This window comes from Rattus rattus, chromosome 9 (genome assembly GCF_011064425.1).
Source record: "Rattus rattus isolate New Zealand chromosome 9, Rrattus_CSIRO_v1, whole genome shotgun sequence".
Classification (NCBI taxonomy): Eukaryota; Metazoa; Chordata; class Mammalia; order Rodentia; family Muridae; genus Rattus; species Rattus rattus.
This window is the reverse complement of record NC_046162.1, coordinates 59,619,033-59,641,077: the sequence shown is the minus strand read 5'-3', so window position 1 is coordinate 59,641,077 and position 22,045 is coordinate 59,619,033. Positions and strand designations below refer to the sequence as shown.

At 47.6% G+C, this 22,045-nt stretch overlaps 2 protein-coding genes across 3 annotated transcripts; both read right to left on the bottom strand.

Annotated features, from left to right (window-relative positions):
* Positions 1–256: 256 nt before the first annotated feature.
* On the bottom strand, positions 257–2,922 carry Gast (gastrin). Of its 2 annotated transcripts, none has more exons than XM_032913882.1 (3): positions 2,829–2,922; positions 559–774; positions 257–447 (listed from the first exon to the last, which is right to left on the bottom strand). In XM_032913882.1, exons 2-3 carry the CDS (start codon positions 767–769, stop codon positions 344–346), a joined length of 315 nt encoding a protein of 104 aa, XP_032769773.1. In that variant the 5' UTR covers positions 770–774; positions 2,829–2,922; the 3' UTR covers positions 257–343. The 2 variants fall into 2 exon arrangements, with proteins under 2 accessions (XP_032769773.1, XP_032769774.1); XM_032913883.1 differs by lacking the exon at positions 2,829–2,922 and adding an exon at positions 1,350–1,381.
* Positions 2,923–19,509: 16,587 nt separating this feature from the next.
* Positions 19,510–21,821, bottom strand: Eif1 (eukaryotic translation initiation factor 1). The gene is made up of 4 exons (XM_032913208.1): positions 21,632–21,821; positions 20,873–21,036; positions 20,657–20,758; positions 19,510–20,355 (listed from the first exon to the last, which is right to left on the bottom strand). The coding sequence occupies exons 1-4, from the start codon at positions 21,660–21,662 to the stop codon at positions 20,311–20,313; spliced, it is 342 nt and encodes a 113-aa protein (XP_032769099.1). The 5' UTR covers positions 21,663–21,821; the 3' UTR covers positions 19,510–20,310.
* Between the last annotated feature and the right edge of the window lie 224 nt (positions 21,822–22,045).

The following is a 22,045-nucleotide window of genomic DNA, read 5'->3' as shown; positions in this document are numbered from 1 at the left end:
TCCAAGGAAGTGAGAAGAGGGTTGGATTCCCTGGAACTGGACTTATAGGCAGCTGTAAGCCAGCTATATGTGAACTGGGTACTGAACCAGAATTCTCTGAAAGAGCTGTAAAAGCTTAACTGCTTAACCTCTGACCATAACCCGAACCCAGGTAGATTCTTGATCAGTGCTACTCTCTGGTCTGCCTCTAAGGTGTACTCAGCTCTCCTTCCTGCCTCAACCCCTCTCCAGTCAAGCACATGACAGGACTCAGGGATACATTGCAAGCTAGTTTATTTTTAATATGTTTTTTAAGGACTGAGCTGGGGGTGGCTGGAGATGGCTGGGCTCTGGAAGAGCATTGCTAGTTATACTGGTCTTCTTCCTCAGCGCTGCGGCGACCAAAATCCATCCATCCGTATGCTTCCTCTTCTTCCTCCCTTGGTGGCCTATGTTTCTTGGACAGATCTGAGGAGGTGACAGGAGGTAAGAATGGAGAGAAGAAGGCCAAGTCTCAAGGAACTGTGGGATCAATATGGGGGAACCATGGCCAAATCTGCCTGGGTCAACAGTTACTACCTGCTATGAAGTGTTGCGGACCTTGGGGCCCCAGCTGTCTCCGATGGTGAGAGGATGGGCCCAGCTTTTCTAGCTGGTGCTGTTCCAGGGCCCCATTGGTCCTTGGTCCAGAGGATGCATCCTGTAGCTGGGAGCGAGGTTTCCAAGAAGCTTCCGAGAAGGTAGCTAGAGCCAGCCCTAAGACTAGCATGCACACACACAGTCGAGGCATCTTGTCTGAGAAGGGAAAAGAGCTGGGTTTCAAGATGGGGTTATTCCACAGTCCCAGAGGTAAAGGGCTAGACCGGATGGGCTCTAAGCTGCCTGGCTACACAAAGAGGGAAAGGGAGGGGGGAGGGGAGGGAGGGGGAGGGGGGGAGGGAGGGAGGGAGAGGGAGAGGGAGAGGGAGAGGGAGAGGGAGAGGGAGAGGGAGAGGGAGGGGAGGGAGGGAGAGGGAGAGGAGAGGGAGAGGGAGAGGGAGAGGGACCTGGTCTCAGTGGAATAAGGTATAGAGCAACAGACTTCCTCTGATGTCCATATGGGCACTGGCATTGCCACCCAAATGTGTGTCACACACACACACACACACACACACACACACACACACACACACTGCACACAGCACACATGCATATGCACACACACACGATTTCAAATGCAAAACACAATAGCCATAGAACAGTGTCTTTCCAGACTGCTCCGCCAGATGAGGCTAGGTCCAGTGACTCTTGGGTGACTCTTAGAGCTTACAGGGAAATTTTAAATACAACGACAAAGATGCACGCACACTAAAGGGTGTTATAGATCATACACTGTCACTTGGAGACCATCAGCATGTCCATCAGGGGCTGGGCCACATGGTTGCTAGGCAACCTTGGAGGAGAGGCTCCACTGTGTTTAGCTGCTGAGCAGCCTGCAACTGCACTTATGCAGCTAAGGAAAAAAAAATTAACCCCAGCTTTTGCAGCTAAGCAGGAGGGTGAATGGGGTCTGGAGAAACTACAGCACGGACCTAAAGTGGAATGCCCAAGCAAACATCAAGTTCCAAACCTTACCTGTTCTTTGGACTTGATGTTTTCTGTTTTGTTTTTGCTTTTGCTTCTTTTTTTTTTAAAACTTTCCCCCATAAGAAAAATGTGTATTAAAATATATTAGAAGCTGGGCGTGGTGGCACATGTTTTTAGTTCCAGCACTTAAGAGGTAGAGGCAGATGGATCTCTGAGTTCGAGGCCAGCCTGGTCTACAGAGCTAGTTCCAGGGCAGGCAGGATGGTACTAGAGAAACCCTGTCTTCAAAAACAAAAACAAAAACAAAAACAAAAACAAACAGAGAAACCCTTTAAAACATTAGCTTTTTATGACAAAATTTTCAGACTAGATTTTCTGTGGGAGAGAAACATTTGTGGCTAATAAAGAAATGTTGAAAAATCGTAGCTGGATATGCTGGCTCCTGCTTCTATCTCAGTACTTGGGAGGCTGAGGCAGGAGTGCCTTATGTTTAAGACTCTGTGGGTGCTAGGCCAATCTGGGTTAGAGTGATACCCTACCAAGAAGAATGACTGAAAAAAATAGGGGAAACAATGCTAGAGAGAGTCATTCTGTCCAATACAAGCCATACAGCTTGATAAATATGGCAGTCACTAGATGTTTGTGGCTCCTTAAATTTGGATGAATTGCTATTCAATTTCTCTACCTTTGAATTAGCTGGATGATAAGTACCCATGTGACTAGTGGCTGCTATGTAGGAAAGTACGGATTTAAAGCATTCTCGTTATCACAGGATGTTCCTTTAGGTAGCACTGGCCTAGGAAAGGGCTTGAGATGGGATCCAGAGCTGTGGGCTGCAGTCTTAGCACTGCCTACTAAAGTCTAGTAATTCCTAGCCTCTGGACCTTGGTTTTCTCATCTTAGCAATAGGGGAAAAGCCCTCGCTTGCTCACCTCCCTGACAGGCAGGAACCCCAGGATCATGGCTGGGTCCTGAGTGAAGTGGTCCTGAGTGGGAATCAAGGACAACAGTGTGGCCTTAGAGCTGAGACTCAATTCCATTCTAGGCTAAGCAAAGGGTCCCATCTCTGGAGACACCGTGGCCTGGAGCCTTTATAGGAAGGGGGCTTGTCAATTCTAATCCCTATTGTCCCCTTCCCTTCCCTTCCCTTCCCTTCCCTTCCCTTCCCTTCCCTTCCCTTCCCTTTCTTTCCCTTCTCTTCCCTTCCCTTCCATGCCCTTCCATGCCCTTCCATGCCCTTCCATGCCCTTCCATGCCCTTCTCCTCCCTTCCCAGTTTCTCACCTGCAGAGCTGGGGGAATGGTTAGCTGTTGTGGCTGTAGGTCAGCTCTGCTCTGCTCTGCATGCTGCTCCAGGCCTGCCTTATATAGCTCTCTAGGTTCCTCCCAAACCCTCCTTCCAGGTGAGGCCAGACTCCCCACAGCGAGAGAAATGGGTGTGGAGCGTAGGTCCAACCTGTCACCCTGTCACAGAGCTGTCACTCAGTTAGTTATCCGTTCAGGATTCGGGGAAAGGGAAGGGCTGAAACAGGGAGGGGGGCAGACAGGAGACAGACTCCCTTGGTTCCAGAGCAGCTCATTCTACTGTATCCCTTGGGCCACAGGCTTCCTAGTCTTCTATTGGACTGCCTCCCCTGGGGAGGGGTGGAGAGGAGAGCCAAGAGGAAGAATGAATGGGAACCAAATGACCTAAGATTCAGAGGTGCCCGTATGTTGATGTCTGAAGGGCAGGCAGTGTGCAAATGTAGGGTGATTTATTGATCCCTGTCCCCTCCATTGGGCTTTGCAAACAGTATATGTTGTAATTATCAGGAGCAATGGGCCATGGGCTGATGGGCTCACTCTATCTGTTGAGAGCGTCATGTTGGTTGCTTTGGAACCCGTTAATGCTCCTGTTACCATGGAAAACCCTCAGCATCTCCTGTCTATGCCCTCTATGTTGGGCTGGATCTGCCCAACACTCTTGTACCCTCCTGCTGGGTTTGCGGCCTAATCAAACCCCTTGTCAGCCCCCTACCCGGAGCCCGTTCCTTGAGGGCCTTGCGTCTCAAGACTCTTCCATTTGGTTTTCAGGGGTAGATTGCGATTTGCATTAAGAATTCATAACTTCTCAACAAAAAAAAGAATTGCGTCTTAAAATGGTTATTGAACAAAGGCATTTTTCAAAGATGTACCACGATAGAAAAATGATACATCTCTTGGTTTATTTGATACACTCCTTTCTGACTACTGCATTCAGGCAAGGTTATAACAATCTCTGGGCCGTTTATTTATTTATATTTTAATAACTGAGATGAGGCATTTGCTCTCATTCATGCGTCATTGGGCCCCCCTTTTCCTGTCTCAAGGAGCTTCGATGTCCCTTGGGTTTTGGTTTGAGGGCAGTGGTACCCACGCTCGCAGCCAGCCTTGCTGAGAATTAACAGGTGATGAAGGATGCAGGCTGCACTGTGACCATGGCAACCGGCACCCAAATGTTCTAGTGAGTAACCACTCTAATCCAGAGCAGGACACGGTGACTCAGCAGATGGAAATAAGAAAAGAAAAGGGAGGAGAAAAAAAAAAAGACAAAACAGCAGCACAGGCATTGACAGTAATTAATTGAATCACAGAAATCTCAGGGATAGAAGGTATCGGAGGGGGTTGGGAGGAAGGACAGGGTGAGAGCAGCTCTTCTCGTGTCCTGGGGGTGGTGGTAGGGAGATGGAGATGCTGGCGTTGCTATGGTAACGGGAAATTACAAGCGTTCCAGAGAGCTAGGTTGATTTCTGCCTGTGGATCAGGTTATGCCCCCTGGCTGTTCTTCCCCCGGCTAGAAGGATGGCAATTATTGTAAACAGTAGCCGGCCTCCTCTTCACAGTGATGGCTGTCACTGCAGGCACTGCAAAGTGCGGGAGCGCGCGACAAGGGTCCTCTTCAGAGATGAGAGGCAGAGCCCTCTCCCTCCCTCAGGAGTGCGGGCTGCAGACTGTGCTCGCAGAGGCTTGTGGTTTGATAGAAAGGGACGGTTTCCTGGCCCTTCCCTTTTCTAGTGTTGAGATGACTTCTCCACCAAACACTGCGGGGCGGAGGTGGGGTAGACTTCCGGGTGGGTCTTGGGACGGTGCAGTATCCAAGGGGTTCTTCTGCACAGCACCCATGGGACTTTAATACGTTTTGCACTTCTCTTCCCCTTGCCTATGCAGTTAGCCTTCTCTGTGAAATGGGATTCATTCATACCCGCCTCGCAGGGCGGGGGCGGAGGGGAACGGGAGAAGGCCCACGCACAAACTTGGCACATTTGAGTAATTCCCTCCAAAGCATCACTTTGTGACTCCAAGCTGCTCCAGGAGGAGGCAGCAAAAGTGAGGTGTCTGGAGTCTGAGCCTCCCAAAGGCCATTACGTACCACTGTGCAGGAGGCCAGGGTTGGAAACCAACACTGAGCTGTTAGGTGGTGTCAGTGTCCGCTTTCTGGGTCTGTGAAGTTGAAAACCAGACCATGAGACTAAGTCTCATGCCTTCCCCCTTGACCTCTACCCTCGCCATCATAGTAGGACAGTGTGTGTGCCAAGTGGGTAAAGCCCCCTTTGGGAATGAATGCAGTAATCTGTGGCGTGATCCTAAGACACAAGTGTCATTGTGACTCTATTCTACAGATGAAGAAACTAAGGCCCCCTTAGGGGGAGCACTCTCCCCAGCCTGAATTCATGCACATGAGGAGGAGCTGGTCTGGTGTTCCTCCTTAGGAAGGATGAGGAGGCAGATTGATGGTTCCCCTGAAGAAGAAGTCCCCATGCCAAAACTTAGAAGCCATTGCAAAGTTGCCACTGAAATGAGAAACTCAATATACACCCCTATCTGACTGGACCCCGTTTAACCACACAGTCCTACAAAGCAGAGGTCTCAGAAGTCTTAATAAGGAGGACCCCACCTGAGGCGGCTCGTGTGAACAGAAGAGTCTAGGAGGGCAAATGACTGAATCTGGAGGTGATGGAGAGTTAAAATGTTGCCAACAATAAACCAGCCTTGCAGGTTCAGGCCTTTCATCCCGCATTCAGGAGGCAGAGGCAGGCAGAGCTCTGGTTCTCAACTACCGTGGTCTACAACTAAGACTACATAGAGAAAGTTTGTCTCAGAAACACAAAAAGTTGTGGGCTCGAGAAATGGCTCAGTGGTAAGAGCACCTAATACCCTTCCAGAGGTCCTGAGTTCAAATCCCAGGAACCACATGGTGGCTCACAACCATCTGGTGTGTCTGAAGACAGCTACAGTGTACTTATATACAATAAATAAATAAATAATTTTTTTTTAAAAAAAAGTTGCAAACCAAAGCCAAATTATCTTGGGGTATTTTTCATGTGAGCTGAATGTGGGTGCTGGGAATCAAACCTGTGTCCTCTGTTAAGAGCAGTCAGTGCTCTCGACCTCGTCTCTCTGGATTGAGGTGCCCTTCCTTCTTTTCTTCCTTCCTTCCTTCCTTCCTTCCTTCCTTCCTTCCTTCCTTCCTTGCTTCCTTTTTTATGTATGTGAGTACCTGTTTCTCTCTTCAGACACACCAGAAGAGGGCTTCGGATCCCATTACAGATGGTTGTGAGCCACCATGTGGTTGCTGGGAATTGAACTCAGGACCTCTGAAAGAGCAGTCAGTGCTCCTAACCACTGAGCCACTCTCCAGCCCCCACCCCCTTTATTCTGGTGTTTTAAGATAGGGAGGGTATCTCTGTGTAGCCCTGGTCTGGCTGTCTTGGAACTCACTCTGTAAACCATTCTGGCCTTGAACTCCAGAGATCTGTGTCACAGAAATGCCACCAAAGCCAGCTCTACATTCCTTATCTACTAATTTAGTTTCGAGGGTTTGAGGGCTGTGCATGTGCCACGGCTTGAGAATGGAGGTCAGAGGGCAGCTTGTGAGAGTCAGTTCTTTCCTTCCATCACGAGAGCCCTGGGGTTTTAACTCCGGTAGTCAGGATTGGCAGCAAGAACCTCAACCCTGTGGCCAGCCCATGGGACATGTTCTCGACTTTTCAAATATTTTAAATCTGGCTGGAAACGTAGCTGGGGGTAGACTCCCTGCACAGCATGCACCCTGCCCCCAGGTTTACCCCTAGCACCACAAAAACAGAATCGACCCACCTGAACCCCAACTATTCCAGATTTATTCTTATTATGGAACAGTAGCTTAGAGTGAGAGTCCGGGTAAGAGCCCCCACCCTGGGATAAGAATATGTACAGTACCCAGTATTGCCTGGGTGAGTTGAGAGCCCACTGGTCCGAAAACATCCATCATTTTCAGGGCACTCCATTAGGGTGACTGATCCCTGGAGACAGGGCTCCAGTTGCCACCTACCCCCGCATGCCTGGTTCGCTCCTGCTCACCCACACAACGCGAACCATTATTGATGAGCTAAAACTGCTGTCACACAGGCCACTGCCTCAGCTCCCTAATTGGTTCTTAATAGCGGAACAAGGGAGAGGTTGGTGGTGACTCAGCCTCGCCAGGCAACTGGGGCTTGGAGGGTGTGATGGCACTAATGGGACACCTGTGAGGAGTTCGTGTCCATGTGAGCATCTTAAACACTGTGTGGGAGTGGAGGGGCTCAGGGAGAGCAGCAGGGACAGAGTTAGAGATGCCTACCTTCCTGCCCACTCTCAGAAGCTCAGCAGCATACAGAGAGGGCATAGGTGCCCCCATCCCTTCCTTAGCCTCTCCTGGCCTCCCCCTCTCCTCTTACCCACCGGTGTCTCTTAGGTGTGCTTCTCAGGCAAGGCTTCATTCACACTTTTTTTGCTTGGGGAAAACTCAAACCAGATCGAAGGGGTGAGGCCAGACACAGGCACAGGGGTCTGCATGCAGGATGAGCATCTGTGTGAGAGAAGGGACTGAGCAAAGGACGCTTTGGTACCCTGGGCTCAGGTCTTGTTTCTGGCATATACATGGCTGCCCTTGTATCTGCAGCTACCCAAGTCCGAGGATGCTGAAGCGTCTTATCTAAAATGGTGCAATGTTTGCCTTTAATCCAAACACACCCTAGCATATGCCTTATTTTCTTTTATTATTTTTGTTTCTTTTTTAAAAAAAGATTTATTTATTTTATGTGTGTGAATACACTATAGCTGTCTTCAGACACACCAGAAGAGGGCACCAGATCCCATTACAGATGGTTGTGAGCCACCAAGTGGTTGCTGGGAATTGAACTCAGGACCCCTGGAAGAGTAGTCAGTGCTCTTAACAGCTGAGCCATCTCTCTAGCCCTTATTTTTGTTCATTAAATTACTTTTTCTTCCAAATAACTTAATTTTTGAAAATTATTTTGTTTGCATGTGTGGCCATGCATGCCGGCAGTGTAAGAGTGGAGGTCAAAGGGCAGCTTGCAGGAGTCGCCCCATCTCTCTCCTTTTAGGTCCTGGGGATTGAGTTCAGGCCATCAGGCTTGGCAGCAAGTGTCTTTAGCTAGTGGGCCACCTCACCAAGCCTTGAAGCGTTATTTATTTTTGTTATATATATGATGTTCTGCCTACATGCATATCTGTGCACCGCCTGGGTGCCTGGTGCTGTGGAAGCCGGAAGAAGGCCCCAGATGTTCTCAGGTTGGAGTGATTGTTATGAACTGTCATGTGGGTGCCAGGGAGCAGACCTGGGGCCTCTGAAGAACATCCAGTACTCTTAACTGCTGAGCCGTCTCTCCAGGCCCAGACACTTTGTTTTGTTTTGAGACAGGGTCTCACTGTGTAACCCTGACTGTCCAGGAACTTGCTATGTAGATCAGGCTGGCCTCAACCTTCCTTGTGCCAGAATTAAAGACATGTATAACCACACTCATCCTACGAGGCAGTTTTTTATTTTATTTTATTTATTTATTTATTTATTTAATGTAGCTCAGGCTAGTCTCAAACTCTCTATTTAGGTAAAAATGACCTTGACCTCATGACCCTTTTGCCTCCACTCCTGAAGTGCTGGGGTTAAAGGTGGAGTCCACCATGTCCAGCTTTCCTTAAAGAACTTTTTTTTTTATTAACTTGAGTATTTCTTATTTACATTTCGAGTGTTATTCCCTTTCCCGGTTTCCAGGCAATCATCCCCCTAATCCCTCCCTCCCCTTCTTTATGGGTGCTCCCTCCCCACTTAAAGAACTTTATAAGGTCTCTCTGTCTCTATCTCTCTGTCTCTGTCTCTCTCTGTCTCTCTCTCTCTCTCTCTGTCTCTCTCTGTCTCTCTGTCTCTCTCTGTCTCTCTCTCTGTCTCTCTCTGTCTCTGTCTCTCTCTCTCTCTCTCTCTTTCTCTCTCTCTGTCTCTGTCTCTCTCTCTCTCTCTGTTTCAGTTTTCTTTTTTTTTTTTTTTTTTTTTTTTTTTTTTCTTTTTTTTTGGAGCTGGGGACCAACCCAGGGCCTTGCGCTTCCTAGGCAAGCGCTCTACCACTGAGCTAAATCCCAACCCTTCAGTTTTTTTTTTTGAGACAGCGTCTCCCATCTCCCGATGTAGCTCTGGCTGTCTCTTACTCACAGGGCCTGCCATTGTCTCCCAAGTGCTGGGATTAAAGGCCTGCACCACTATGCTGGTGCAAGATCCCACCTTTCGGAAAGGTGTCAGGGGACTGGGGAGAAATGGCTCAGTGTTTGAGATCACCTACTACTCGTGTCGAGGATCTGAGGTTAGAGTTCTGCACGCGTGTCTGGCAGCACTCAGAATCCAACCATCTCTAGCTTCTGGGGTCACCTGCAGTCATATGCAGACCCATTTGTGCCCCCCACCTACATATAATCCAAAACAAGACAAAAAATTCAAACATAAAAGAAAAATAGAGGGCAAGCTGGCCATGGTGGCTTAGTCCTAGCACTGGGGAGGCAGAGGCAGGTGGATCTCTGATTTTGAAGCCAGACTGGTCTACAGAGCACAGAAAAAAAAAAAAAAAAAAACTGTCTCAAAAAAACCCACACACACACAAAGTCACAGCGAAAATTTTTATTATGTATAAATAATATATATTAATACAAATTTTTAGTGGGGCCTGGTAGCATACATATATTAGTCTAGCACTCAGGAGGCAGAGGCAGCAAGAACTCTGTGAGTTCCGGGCCAGCCTGGTCTGTACAATGAGTCATTGTCTCAGAGAAAATAATTTTAATGCATAAACGGGAAAGCTAATTGAAAGGTGCCTGTGCGGCTGGAGAGCCCTTTCTTTTCTTTTCCTTTTTTTTTTTTTTTTTTTTTTTTTTGCATCTTTGTTTTTTTTTATTTAAAAACAGGAAGGAGGGCGCTTTTTTCCCCCCCCTTCCTCTGGCTCAGGTTGCAACTCCCCTTCCCTATGTAAGAGCAGGAGTCTGTAACACTGAGATGTGGTGGAGGGCCAGGGTGGGAAGTGGAGGGTGAAGTTGGGTGTCACAGCGCATACCTGTAACCCCAGCAGTTGGGGAATGGAGGTAGGAGGGTCTGGAGAGCCCTTTCTCAGAAATAGACGAGGATGAGGCTTAACCAGGTTCAGTTCCCACAGGTGAGAGGCCAGGGAGCTGAGCTGCAAACCCAGTGGGTCTTCTCGGACTTCGGGGGTGGCTGGCTGTCTCTCTTGGCTCTCAGCCCCGTCTCCCACCCCCTCTTTGGAAGCCCAGCTCGTGTTTAGTCCATCTCTGCTGCGACCTCTGGTTCTTCCATTTCTCTGGCTCCCAGCTTACTGTCTATTCACCGGGTCGATCATTTCAGCTACAGGGATGTGCTTGTGCGGCTCAGAACCTGGCAGACTGGCAGAGGCCACCATCATCCCTTCTTCAGCGCCTGCCCCTCCCTCCCTGTAAAACCCAGGCAGAGAAAGTTCCAGAAGCGGCTACTCTATTCAACTCAAATTATCTGCCGCTGGATTGTTGCCTGGCAACGTCAGTGAATCGGCTCCTCTTCACTCCCAAGGTCATCAGCGCCGGTCTCTCCACGGCTAACACAGTTGCCTGAGCCTACGTTCCTTGTCACTGAGCAGCCTGTCACCTTGCTCAAGGTCAGCCTCTCTTCAGGACCCTTCGTCTCAGACTTTCCTGCTGGCTTAGAGGCCATGTGATTTTACTGCCACTCAAGTGCCCTTCCATTCATTCAACGTTATTATTATTGTTGTAAAGGTCCCAAAATCGCTGAAGGGAAGACTCCAGTATGCAAAGACAAAGGAGCATTTACTCTGCAGAAACCACCAGTACGCAGGGGTCAACCATTCTCTAAAATGGTGACCGCAGACAAAGGTGCACAGGCTTTCTTATAGGAAAATGGGGGAACTCTCTAGAAGGATTAAATAATCTAAAATTGCATTGTGGGTAACTAGGGGTCAGAGGTGGTCAGTGGTCTGCATTCCTGTGTCATGGATGTTTAACCATAGGATGAGACAGGACTGTCCAGCACAGATGGCCCATTCTGAGATAAGATATTTCCCCATTTTTGTGGTTATCCCCAGGCTGTTCTTTGGGAGGGGTGTTTTATGATCTTATTTCTGAATTTTATGTCTGTTCCTGGAGCTGGTGACTATGGCCTTCTTTTCAAAATCAGACCTGGTCCTTAAATGGAAACAAATGGAGTTTATGTTGTCCTTTCTTCTTCTTCTTCTTCTTCTTCTTCTTCTTCTTCTTCTTCTTCTTCTTCTTCTTCTTCTTCTTCTTCTTCTTCTTCTTCTTCTTTCTTCTTCTTCTTCTTCTCCTTCTCCTTCTTCTTCCTCCTCCTCCCCTCCCCCTCCTCCTCCCCTCCTTCTCCTCCTCGTCTTCCTTCTCCTTCTTTCGTCTTTGTTTTCTTCTTCTTCTTCTTCTTCTTCTTCTTCTTCTTCTTCTTCTTCTTCTTCTTCTTCTTCTTCTTCTTCTTCTTCTTCTTCTTCTTCTTCTTCTTTCCTCCTCCTCCTCCTCTTCCTCCTCCTCCTCTTCCTCCTCCTCCTCTTCCTCCTCCTCCCTCTTCCTCCTCCTCCTCTTCTCCTTCTGCTTCCTCTTCCTCCTCCTCCTTATCATCATCGTCGTCGTCATCTTAAACACCTGCTCTTCCCCTTTATACCTTTTCAAGTGCCAGGAATATGGGTTATGCCACTGTCCTGCCTCTGGGGATGCAAGGTTGATCAAGTTGGCCTATGTGCCAATCTACTGGAGAGGCAAACACATGGGAGTTTGGGGATCATGGATGGTGGATGGAAACACAGTAGGGAATGTGGCAGGATCTCTGATCATTGTACACTGATCTCTGATCTGAGATTGTACACTGGAAAAACTGTCTCTAGGTGTGGTGTGGCTCAGCCCTAGCACGCACCCTTATTCCAAGAGCTTTCTGTTTATTGTGAACAATATTAAATAAAATCAACAATAGGTCAAGGGGCGGAGCAAGCAACCAGTTGACACGAACTGAGCACAAAAAAAAATTATAGAGAGTAAGAGGAAATCAAGAAGACAGAGAGACAAACAGGAATTAGAAAGGAGGGACATTCGGCTTGAAGGGTTTTTGAGACAGTGATGAGAAGGAAAATGGTTTTTTTCCTTCTGGGACATCGGTTAAGGAGGAAGGTCAGCTGGTTGTTATGCTGCCTCTATGAGCTAGCAGGCTTTCACCCCAGCATCTGGCTCCTGAGTCTTCATTTGGTAAAATACAATGGTTGGGATTTTGTTTTAAAAACAAGAGAAGCCACCTCCCTCCATTTGGACCCCACACCTCTCCTCCATGCTGGTGTCTAACAGTTTTCTACTTCTCCGTTCCCACAATGACAGTGACAGAACTGTAGAGACTTTTAGTAGCCTGCATGAGCACTTAAAGTCTTACCACAGCCCCTCTGAGGAGGGTAATATGGTGGCTAGAGTTTATGGCTGATGGGATTGGGTCACGGGAAGGTTCATGATTGCTATGAGAAGGAAGGAAGCAAGCCCTTGTGGGCCTAAGTGTCTCTGAATATGCTGGGTGAGGGTGGCAAGAATACAAGGTGACGGGGTGGGGGATTTAGCTCAGTGGTAGAGTGCTTGCCTAGCAAGCGCAAGGCCCTGGGTTCGATCCCCAGCTCCGATAAAAAGAAAAAAAAAAAGAATACAAGGTGACGACTCTTCTTTGTCTGGACCATTCCTCGGGGTTCTGTGTACAGAGATGTGAAGTATAAAGGACGCAGTGTCTCCCCCAGAGACAAAAAGTTGTTTGCTTTCTGCAGAAGCTGCTGATTCTCTAAGCTCAAAACTGCTCAACTTTAATCAAACTACAGCATGTGTGTGGAATCCATTCGAGTCTCTATTGTGTCAACCCCCTGTTCCGAACTTGAGGGGACAGGGGCAAGTTATGTAGGTCACACTGCTGGCTATGTTGTAGACAAAAGAATTATTTGTTTCTGACTCGGGAATCTTCTATTTAATTTTAAATTTTATTTTAGATTTATTTTACTTTATATGTATGGATTTTTTGTTGCATGCTTGTTGTATGTCATTTGTGGGCCTGTGGGATCCCCTGGAACAGAGGAGAAGGAGGGGGGGTTGTGGGCCAGAATGTGGATACCGGGAATCCAACCTGGTCTTCTGCAATAGCAGCCAGTGCTCCTAACCACTGAGCCATCTCTCCAGCCCTAGTTTTTTTTTTTTTTTTTTTTTTTTTTTTTTTTTTCTCTTGGAGCTGGGGACTGAACCCAGGGCCTTGCGCTTCTTAGGCAAGCGCTCTACCACTGAGCTAAATCCCCAACCCCAGCCCTAGTTTTTTTTAAAGATGTATTTATTTAGTATGTATACAGTGTTCTGCCTACAGGTATGCCTACAAACCAGAAGAGGGCAGCAGGTCTCATTGTAGACAGTTATGAGCCACTGGGAACTGAACTCAGGACCTCTGGAAGAGCAGCCAGCACTCTTAACCTCTGAGCCATTTCTCCAGTCCATTTCTAGCCCTATTTTAATTTTTTTTTTTTTTTTTGAGACAGGGTCTCCCCTAGCCCAGGCTGGCCTCAAACTCACTATGTAGCCAAGGTTAACTTTGAATGTCTGATATTCCTTCTTCCAGTTCCTTTTTTTTTTTTTTTTTTTTTTTTTTTTTTTCGGAGCTGGGGGACCACTGGGGACTGAACCCAGAGCCTTGCGCTTGCTAGGCAAGCGCTCTACCACTGAGCTAAATCCCCAACCCCTGCTTCCAGTTCCTAAATGCTGAGATTACAATTCAGGATTTCCTGTGTGTTAAGAAAGCATTCTACCGGGTTGGGGTTTAGTTCAGTGGTAGAGCGCTTGCCTAGGAAGCGCAAGGCCCTGGGTTCGATCCCCAGCTCCGAAAAAAAGAACCAAAAAAAAAAAAAAAAAGAGCAATAAAAAAAAAAGGACAGGGAGCAAAAAAAAACCAAAAAAGATTTATACCAAAACAAAAAAAAAACCCTAAACTAAAGTGCAAGGCCTTGGGTTCGGTATAAAACCCAAAAAACAAAAAAAAAAAAAAAAAACCAAAAAAACAAAACCCAAGAAAGCATTCTACCAACTGAGCTATCTCCTCAAACCCGGGCCCAGGAGTCTTATATCTCCTGTCAGCATTGGTGAAAGAATGGTAGGCTAACCGGTTGGCTTATAATGTGGGTGAAACCAAATCCCAAATTCTACCCCATTAGTCCCAAATTAAATGCAGCCCACAGCTACACAGGGGAAACTTGAGCCCAGGGGTTTTATTCCAGAGCAATTGGTCTGGAGTGGTAGTGAGCACTGTTAATGCCAACACCGAGGAGGTGAAGGCAGTGCTCTAAGTGATACTAAATGCAAGGCCATTTTCCATTACATAGGAAGTTCAAGGCCAGCCTGGACTACATGAGATTGTGGAGAGAGAGAGAGAGAGAGAGAGAGAGAGAGAGAGAGAGAGAGAGAGAGAGAGAGAGAACAGAGAGCAAGGCTGGAGAGATGGCTCAGCCGTTAAGACACTGACTGCTTTTTTCAGAGGTCCTGAGTTCACATGGTGGTTCACAACCATCTGTAATGGGATCTGATGCCCTCTTCTGGTGTGTCTGAAGATAGCGACTGTGTACTCACGTACATAAAATAAATAAATCTTTAAAAGAAAAAGAGAGAGTGAGAGAGAGACTGTGGTGGTTCAAAGCTTCTGATCTGGACGGACACTCCTGCAGAGGCAGGTGGATCTTGGTGAGTTAATTTCAGGCTAATCTATATATCAAGTTTTAGGTGCCATACACTGGGTTCAGGTTTTTTTTAACTGAGTCTTTTCTTTTTTTTTTTTTTTTTTTTTTTTCCGGAGCTGGGGACCGAACCCAGGGCCTTGGCGCTCACTAGGCAAGCGCTCTACCGGCTGAGCTAAATCCCCAACCCCGACTGAGTCTTTTCTTTCTGTGTAGCCCTAGCTGTCCTGGAACAGTGTAGACAGACCGGCCTTGAGATCTGCCTGCCTCTGCCTCCCTAGTGTAGGCTGTGCACCACTATGCTAGGCTGGCCTCCAACTCTCGACCTCCCTACTCTTCCTGAATGCTTCAATCATACTTGGCTCTGAAGACTGACACCTCTCTCTCTCTCTCTCTCTCTCTCTCTCTCTCTCTCTCTCTCTCTCTCTGTGTGTGTGTGTGTGTGTGTGTGTGTAGACCAGAGTTTGGCACTGAGTGTTTATCTCAGTTGATCTCCAGATCTCCACCTCACTTTTTTTTTTTTTTTTTTTTTCCGGGGCTGGGGACTGAACCCAGGGCCTTCCGCTTGCTCGGCAAGCGCTCCCCCCCTTAGCTAAACCCCCCACCCCTCCACCTCACTTTTTGAGACAGGGTTTCTCACTGAACCAAGAGTTCAGATTCTGGGGTTGGGGATTTAGCTCAGTGGTAGAGCGCTTGCCTAGGAAGCACAAGGCCCTGGGTTCGGTCCCCAGCTCCGAAAAAAAGAAAAAAAAGAGTTCAGATTCTGCTAGATTGGCTGGCCATCCCCCAGGCCTGGGGTTACATGTGCTATGCCCAGCCTTTATGTGAGTCCTGGGGATTTGAACTCAGGACTTCACACTTGTGTGGCAAGCATTTTACTGAGTCACTCCCCAGTCTATGGAGAGTGAGACTTCGTCTCACTCACACGGCTTTGCGCTTGCTGTGATGTCAAGGATGGTCTGGAACTTTCTGGTTTTCCTTTCTCCACCCGAGTGCTGGGAGTACAGATACGTGTGCCCACAGTCACTTGATATGATGCTGGGGATGGACTGCCCAAGACTTCACACATGCTAAGCACTCAACCAACTGAACTACATCCTCAGCCTCAGGATTATAAATTTTTTGAGACAGAGCCTCACTGTGTGACCCAGGTTGGCCCTGCACACTTGATGATCCCACCTCAGCCTTCTAGTGATGCGATTACATGGGTGAACCATTATGCTCAGCCCTAGAGCCTCAGCAGAGATCAATGAGAGTGTGATGGTTGGCTGGGCCACCCTTGGTGATGGTCTCATGTAGACAGTTATCCGATGTACATTCATTCTTACTGTTCTAATTTCACAGCAGATCTAAGGAACTAAAAACCCCACTTAAGGCAGGGCAGTGGTGGCGCTTGCCTTTAATCTCAGCACTTGAGAAGCAGAGACAGACAGATCTTTGAGTTCAAGACCAGCCTAGTCTATAGAATGAGTTCCAGGACAGCCAGGCCTTGGGCTGGAGAGATGGCTCAGCGGTTAAGAGCACTGACTGCTCTTCCAGAGGTCCTTAGTTTAATTCTCAGCAACCACATGGTGGCTCACAATCATCTGTCATGGGATCCGATGCCCTCTTCTGGTGTGTCTGAAGACAGCTACAGTGCATTCACATATATAAAATAAGTAAAATCTGAAAAAAATAAACAAACAAAACAAAACAAGAAACTAGGAGAGCTAGGCCTACACAGAGAAACCCTTTCTTGAAAAACTTTAGAGACCGGCTGGAAAGATGGCTCAGTGGTTATGAACACTGACTGCTCTTCCAGAGGTCCTGAGTTCAATTCCCAGCAACTACATGGTGTCTCATAACCATCTATAATGAGGCCTGGTGTCCTCTTGTGGTGTGCAGACATACAAGCAGACAGAACATTGTATACATAATAAATCAACATTAAAAAGAATATCTTGTCTGAGGAGAGTGACAGGATAAGTAAATAAATAAAAATAAAAAATAAATAAGTAAATCTTTAAAAAAGTTTTTTTTTTTTTTTAAAGACAAACTAGAGAGACAGGGTCCTACTATATTGCTCCAAATGGCACCAAACTCCTCTATGGCCTTGGCCTCCTCAGTGCTTTGATTACAGATGTACATCACTGTACTCAACTAGTGCCTTAAAAACACACAAGAAACCCCAGCTTGCCGATCACAGCAGGTGGTCTGTATGGTCTAAACAGGTGTCAAATGCCTTATTAAATAAACGTCAATAAGATAAACATTGATCCAGTGGGGCCAGGTCAGGCTCTCCGAGTGAGGTTCTAAAATGCTGTCTCCAAGTGAACTGAGAGCTGTCCTACGTCATCAGCTCGCCCGGCGTGCAGCCTTTTCTGCTGCTTGCTTCCTCTCACCTCACACAATCAATGGCTTGACACACAGAGTAACTGTCACATGTGTGCCCCAACTTAACTTTTAATTTTTCAACGTCTTCCTGTTTTTAACCGATTGTCCAGGATGGGCACCAATTAACCATAAAACAATGATTAAAGACAATGTAAACTGCTTCGATCTGGCCTGGCATGGCTGGGCTTGGCAACAATGTCCATGGAGAAAGGGAAGTCAAGGCAGGGTTGTGGGATTTGGGCCACATTGTGAGATCCTCTCACCCAATACACACTTGCTTTTGATGGGGGCTGGGGGGTGGTATTGAAAATTAAGCTCAGGGTCTAGAACTGACGGCCCTGTGCATGCTGGGTAAGCACCCTACCACACACAGAGCTATATCCCCCGCACACGTTCTTTTATCTGTTCACTTATATGTATGTGGCTGTTTTGCCTGCATATATGTTTGTGCACCATGTGTATACAGTGCCCTTGAATCAAGAAGTTGGCTTCAGTTCTTCTGGCGCTAATTACAGATGGTCATTAGTGGGAACTGAACCCATGTCTTCTGCAAGAGTAGTCAGTGAACCATCTCTCCGGCCCCTATTGCTATTTTAAGATGGAGTTTTGTGTACCCCAGGCTGACCTTGAACTGCTGATTCTCTTGATTGTATCTCTCAGTTCAGCCCTAGTCCACAGAGCAAGTTCTAGGATAGCCAGGGCTACGTAGTAAGATCCAGTCTCAAATCAAATTTACTTATAGCTATTTTCTGGGGTTTTGGGTTGCTATGTTGGTGATGAACCTTCAAGTTCCTCTACCCTCCAAAGCCCATGGGACCGGGCATTGTCTAGAGAATACACATGGAACTAAATTGTTTGGCGGCAGGGCTAGAATCCCAATTTGCGACCAGATCTCTAAAAAACGACTATAAATGCTTAAAAGAGCCATTAAGAGTATGCAGGAGGCATAATTTAACTAAAACCTTGTAGCACGAGCTAAGATCTGGGGTTATATGTATCTCCTAAAGGTAAAAATGATCAACAGGAGCCCTCTTGTGTACCCATAGTCTCAATTTAGAAGAAGCCTTAGAGCTCAGGAATTTAAGGCTAGCAACACAGCCCATTAAAAACAATTCAAGTGACAAAGGCTTGCATTATAAATTGTTTCATACTAATGCCACAAGAGGGCACTGCTGAGACAAGTGGCCAATTGAGTTCCTGGAACAGCCTTCGATCTGTTCATGAACCTCAGTTTGAATTAGCTTTTAGTTTAGTTATTTTTGTGGACCCGTACAATTTAAGGTGGCTTTTTGCCTTGTTTTCTTCTATTCTTGCTGTGTATTGAAACCTAGGGCTTTAGTAATGCTAGGTAAGTGCCCTATTACTACCAGATATTCCAGGCCCTTTTCTTTTTGATCTTTTAGAGTTTGCAGTTACTTTGTAGCCCAGGCAGGCTCCTGAGACCTCAGAGCCATCTGAGGAACTGAGACCACAGGTGTGCCACCAGACCTGATTTTCATTTTAAGTATAGAAGAAATGGACTAGCAGTAATAGTTTTCTCATATGCCAGGACAGTACTTTGCCTTTTCAACACAGCCTGAGATTTTGTCAGCATGGGTTCAGTCCCCACTAATAACCATCTGTAATTAGCACCAGAAGAACTGAACAACTTGAGTTGTTTCAGTCATGTGGTGGTACACAGCTTTAATCTCAGAACTCTGGAGGAAGGTGGATCAGTTTGAAGCCAGCCTGGTCTGTAAGTGCTCCAGGACAGTCAGGACAAGTGGGATAGTTCCTCACAAAGTAATAATCTGTGTGTGGAGCATGGGACCTTTGTGGGCAGAAGACAATTTGTGGGAGTGGGGTCCTCCTACTCCTGAGATCCATGACTTGTTATTCCCTACATGGTTCCCACTGAAGCAAACACAAGGACTTGACATCTTGTGAATACACAGATTAGTTTTACACGTCCCTAATGCTGACCCAGGATGCCCACTACTTATAAACCTTAATTTTTTTTAAAGTTTTTTTTTTTTTTTAATGAGTACACTGTTGTCTTCAGACACACCAGAAGAGGGTATCAGATGGTTGTGAGCCACCATGTGGTTGTTGAGAATTGAACTCAGGACCTCTGGAAAAGCAGTCAGTGCTCTTTAACCACTGAGCCACCTCTTTAGCCCTTAATTTTGTTCAATTATTTTTCAAAATAATTTACCTTTTTGAAAAATTGTTTGCATGTGTGTGGCCATGCATGCTGGCAGCAGAAGAGTGGAGGTCAAAGGGCCACTTGCAGGAGTCACCCCATCTCTCTCCTTCTAGGTCCTGGGGATTGAGCTCAGGTCATCAGGCTTAGCAACAGGTGTCTAGCTAGTGAGCCATCCCACCAAGCCTTGAAATGTTATGGATGACTGTTTTGTATCGGTTATGTATCTGTGCACCGCCTGTATGCCTGTGTAAATGAACTGGCACAGCTTTGGATAGATGCTTCCCAGCTGAGCCCATCTTTGAGATTCCTCAGTAAATAAGCTTGACTTAGTATGAAATACAATCTGGACATCAAGTATTTCTGAAAACAAGCTTTATTTAAATAAGGATTTAAATACATTACATAACATTAAAACTGGAAGGGAAAAGAAAACCAAAAGACCAGTTTGTTCCTTCACATGGCACTGGGCAGTGGCTTGTATTGTGTTGAAGCCTCTATGGCTAGCCACAAGACCAATGGCACCAGCTTGGTATTTGTTCCCTTGTCGTAAGTTTAACTGATACCAGGCTGGCCTTACTCTTCATGTTTCAACATCCTTGGCTAGGAGAGATCTGCCTAAAAAGACTGCCCTGGTGGTGAGCTAATGTCCATGACTTCTCTGGAAAGGTGGCCCTTTCTGGATTCTGCCTACCTGGTCAGACACCAGGGGTTCTTTTTACAGCCAGAGAGACTCCCTCTAATGATATAGCTGGGGCAGTTACCCATACTCTAGGTCACCTGGGCTGTTCAAATGGTGACACTCTTCTAGGGCTGGGGACTGTGTCAAGGGAGTCCCAAGGAACTTCTGGTCAGACATAGCCTCCTGTGATTTGGGGGTTTTTGGCTTGGCTGAAATCCTGTTATTTATTGCTTTGTTCCAGGGTGGACTGTCAGGGCTTACTGCTTAACCTGTTTAAAATGAGGGACTTCAAGACTACACAGCATGGCTCTTTTCAGTTTATTGCATGAAGGAGTTACACTAGTCCAAGTTAAAAGCGGACCCCAAATGATTACATTATACAAGCTGTGAGGTTTTTAAACTTGTGACAAGGGACAGAAGGGAAATTCTACTCATTGCAAGGAAATCCTCACTTAAGCTTCAGAGAGCCACAAGCACTTAAAACCCATGAACCTTCAGCTGATCGTCCTTAGCCAGTCCAATCTGCAAAGAGGACAAAGGAGATAGAGAGACAGGTTAGTTGAAGCCTGAAATGACACCAGTTACACACAGGTCTTCCCACTACACCCTGCAAGAGCAGTCCCAATAAAGAGTACTAGTCAATCCCAGGAGGCACAATGGATCAATCGAGCAGTCACTACTAATACTTCCCTTCTGACACTGTCCCCCACCATGTATTGGAGGTCCACATGTATCTAAAAAGAGCTCAACTCTAAGATTAGAGAAATGTAGGATCCTGTAACTTAAAAAGTGGCCGACAGTGTTGAGGTAGGCCTGAACTCACCTCTATCAGGAACTGGCATATGTTCTTGCGCTGGTCACCCTGTAGCTGAATTACTTCTCCATATTCTGGATGCTCAATTACAGTACCATTGCAGGCAAATTTCTGCAAGCACAAAAGAATGCAGCATGTATGAGGCCCTGCATCAGCATGTAATACCTTCTAGTTTGCACCCTCTCCCCTTGTAGACAAAATGTGCTCTCTCCACAGCAGACCCACCTTCTTAAACGCCTTCACTAGTTTCTTTTTATCGTAATCATCAGCGATCCCTTGGACAGTTGTAAGGGTCTTCCTGCCGTTTCTCTGTTGAATTCTTATATGGATATAATCCTCAGTGCCAGCAGGAAGCAGGTCATCACCCTTACTTGCATCAGCAAAGGGGTCTACGAAGAAATAATTTTTGTTACGGGACGTTGTGGACCATTTGTCGACTCCCTTCTCCTGATTTTTTTTTTGTCTGTGCAGATATCGTCACTAAAATCCGGAGGTGCTCTTTGTTGTCCCTTGGGGAACAGGCCAGTACTAGAGCTAGACAGAACACAGGCTTTCTGCTCTAGGCCCGCCCTCCCTCCACAGCTGATCACGTGCCAGAGACCTAGTGGGCAGGCAGCGCCCCACCCGGCTGATGCAACCGACCGGAAGCCGAACTCTCAAGGCGGGGCCTTCCCACCCTGCTCCGTGACAACGACGGTGACGTAGAGGACGTGACGTAGGGGTGGCGGGAGGGGGCGGGTGTGGCTCTCCCAGAGACAGGAGCCATTAGTAAATGCGCCACCCGAGACGCCGGGCCCGCCCAAGGGCTCACCTCCCACCCGTTTCTTCCGGGCACCCTTGGAGGTCGACCCTGGGCACAGGTCTCGGTCCCACGGGCACCACCGCTCCTCCAGCCCAAGCTAACAAAGGCTCGCAGCGCTCAGCGGCTCCCCTAGCTCCGCCCCCGCCACCCCCACTCGGGCCCGCGACCTTCCCCAGGCTTACCGAAAGAGTGGAGGTTCTGGATAGCGGACATACGATACGATTCCTTTTCCTCGGTGGAAACGGCCTGCGGAAGGCGGCTGCGGGAGAAGGCGGGCGGGGGGGACGGAGCGTCGGGAAGCGAGGGGGCTCGAGGGGGAGGCAGCTGAGTCCTCGGCGGCGGCTCAGTGACTGGGGCGGAGGGGCGGCGCCTGTATTCACTTATATAGCCGCCCCTGTGACGCCAGCGCGCTGCCCTCACGTCTCGGCCCCACCCATGGCGTCAAGCTCCCCGGCGTCCGTATACTGAGGCTTCCTATTGGTCGGGGGGCGGAGTCAAGGATCGACGCGTGCGCACTAGGTTTGGCCTGGAAAGGGCGTTCTGTTGATTCAGGGAGGGGTGGGAGGGGGAGGGAAAGCTTGGTCCGCCTGCGCGCT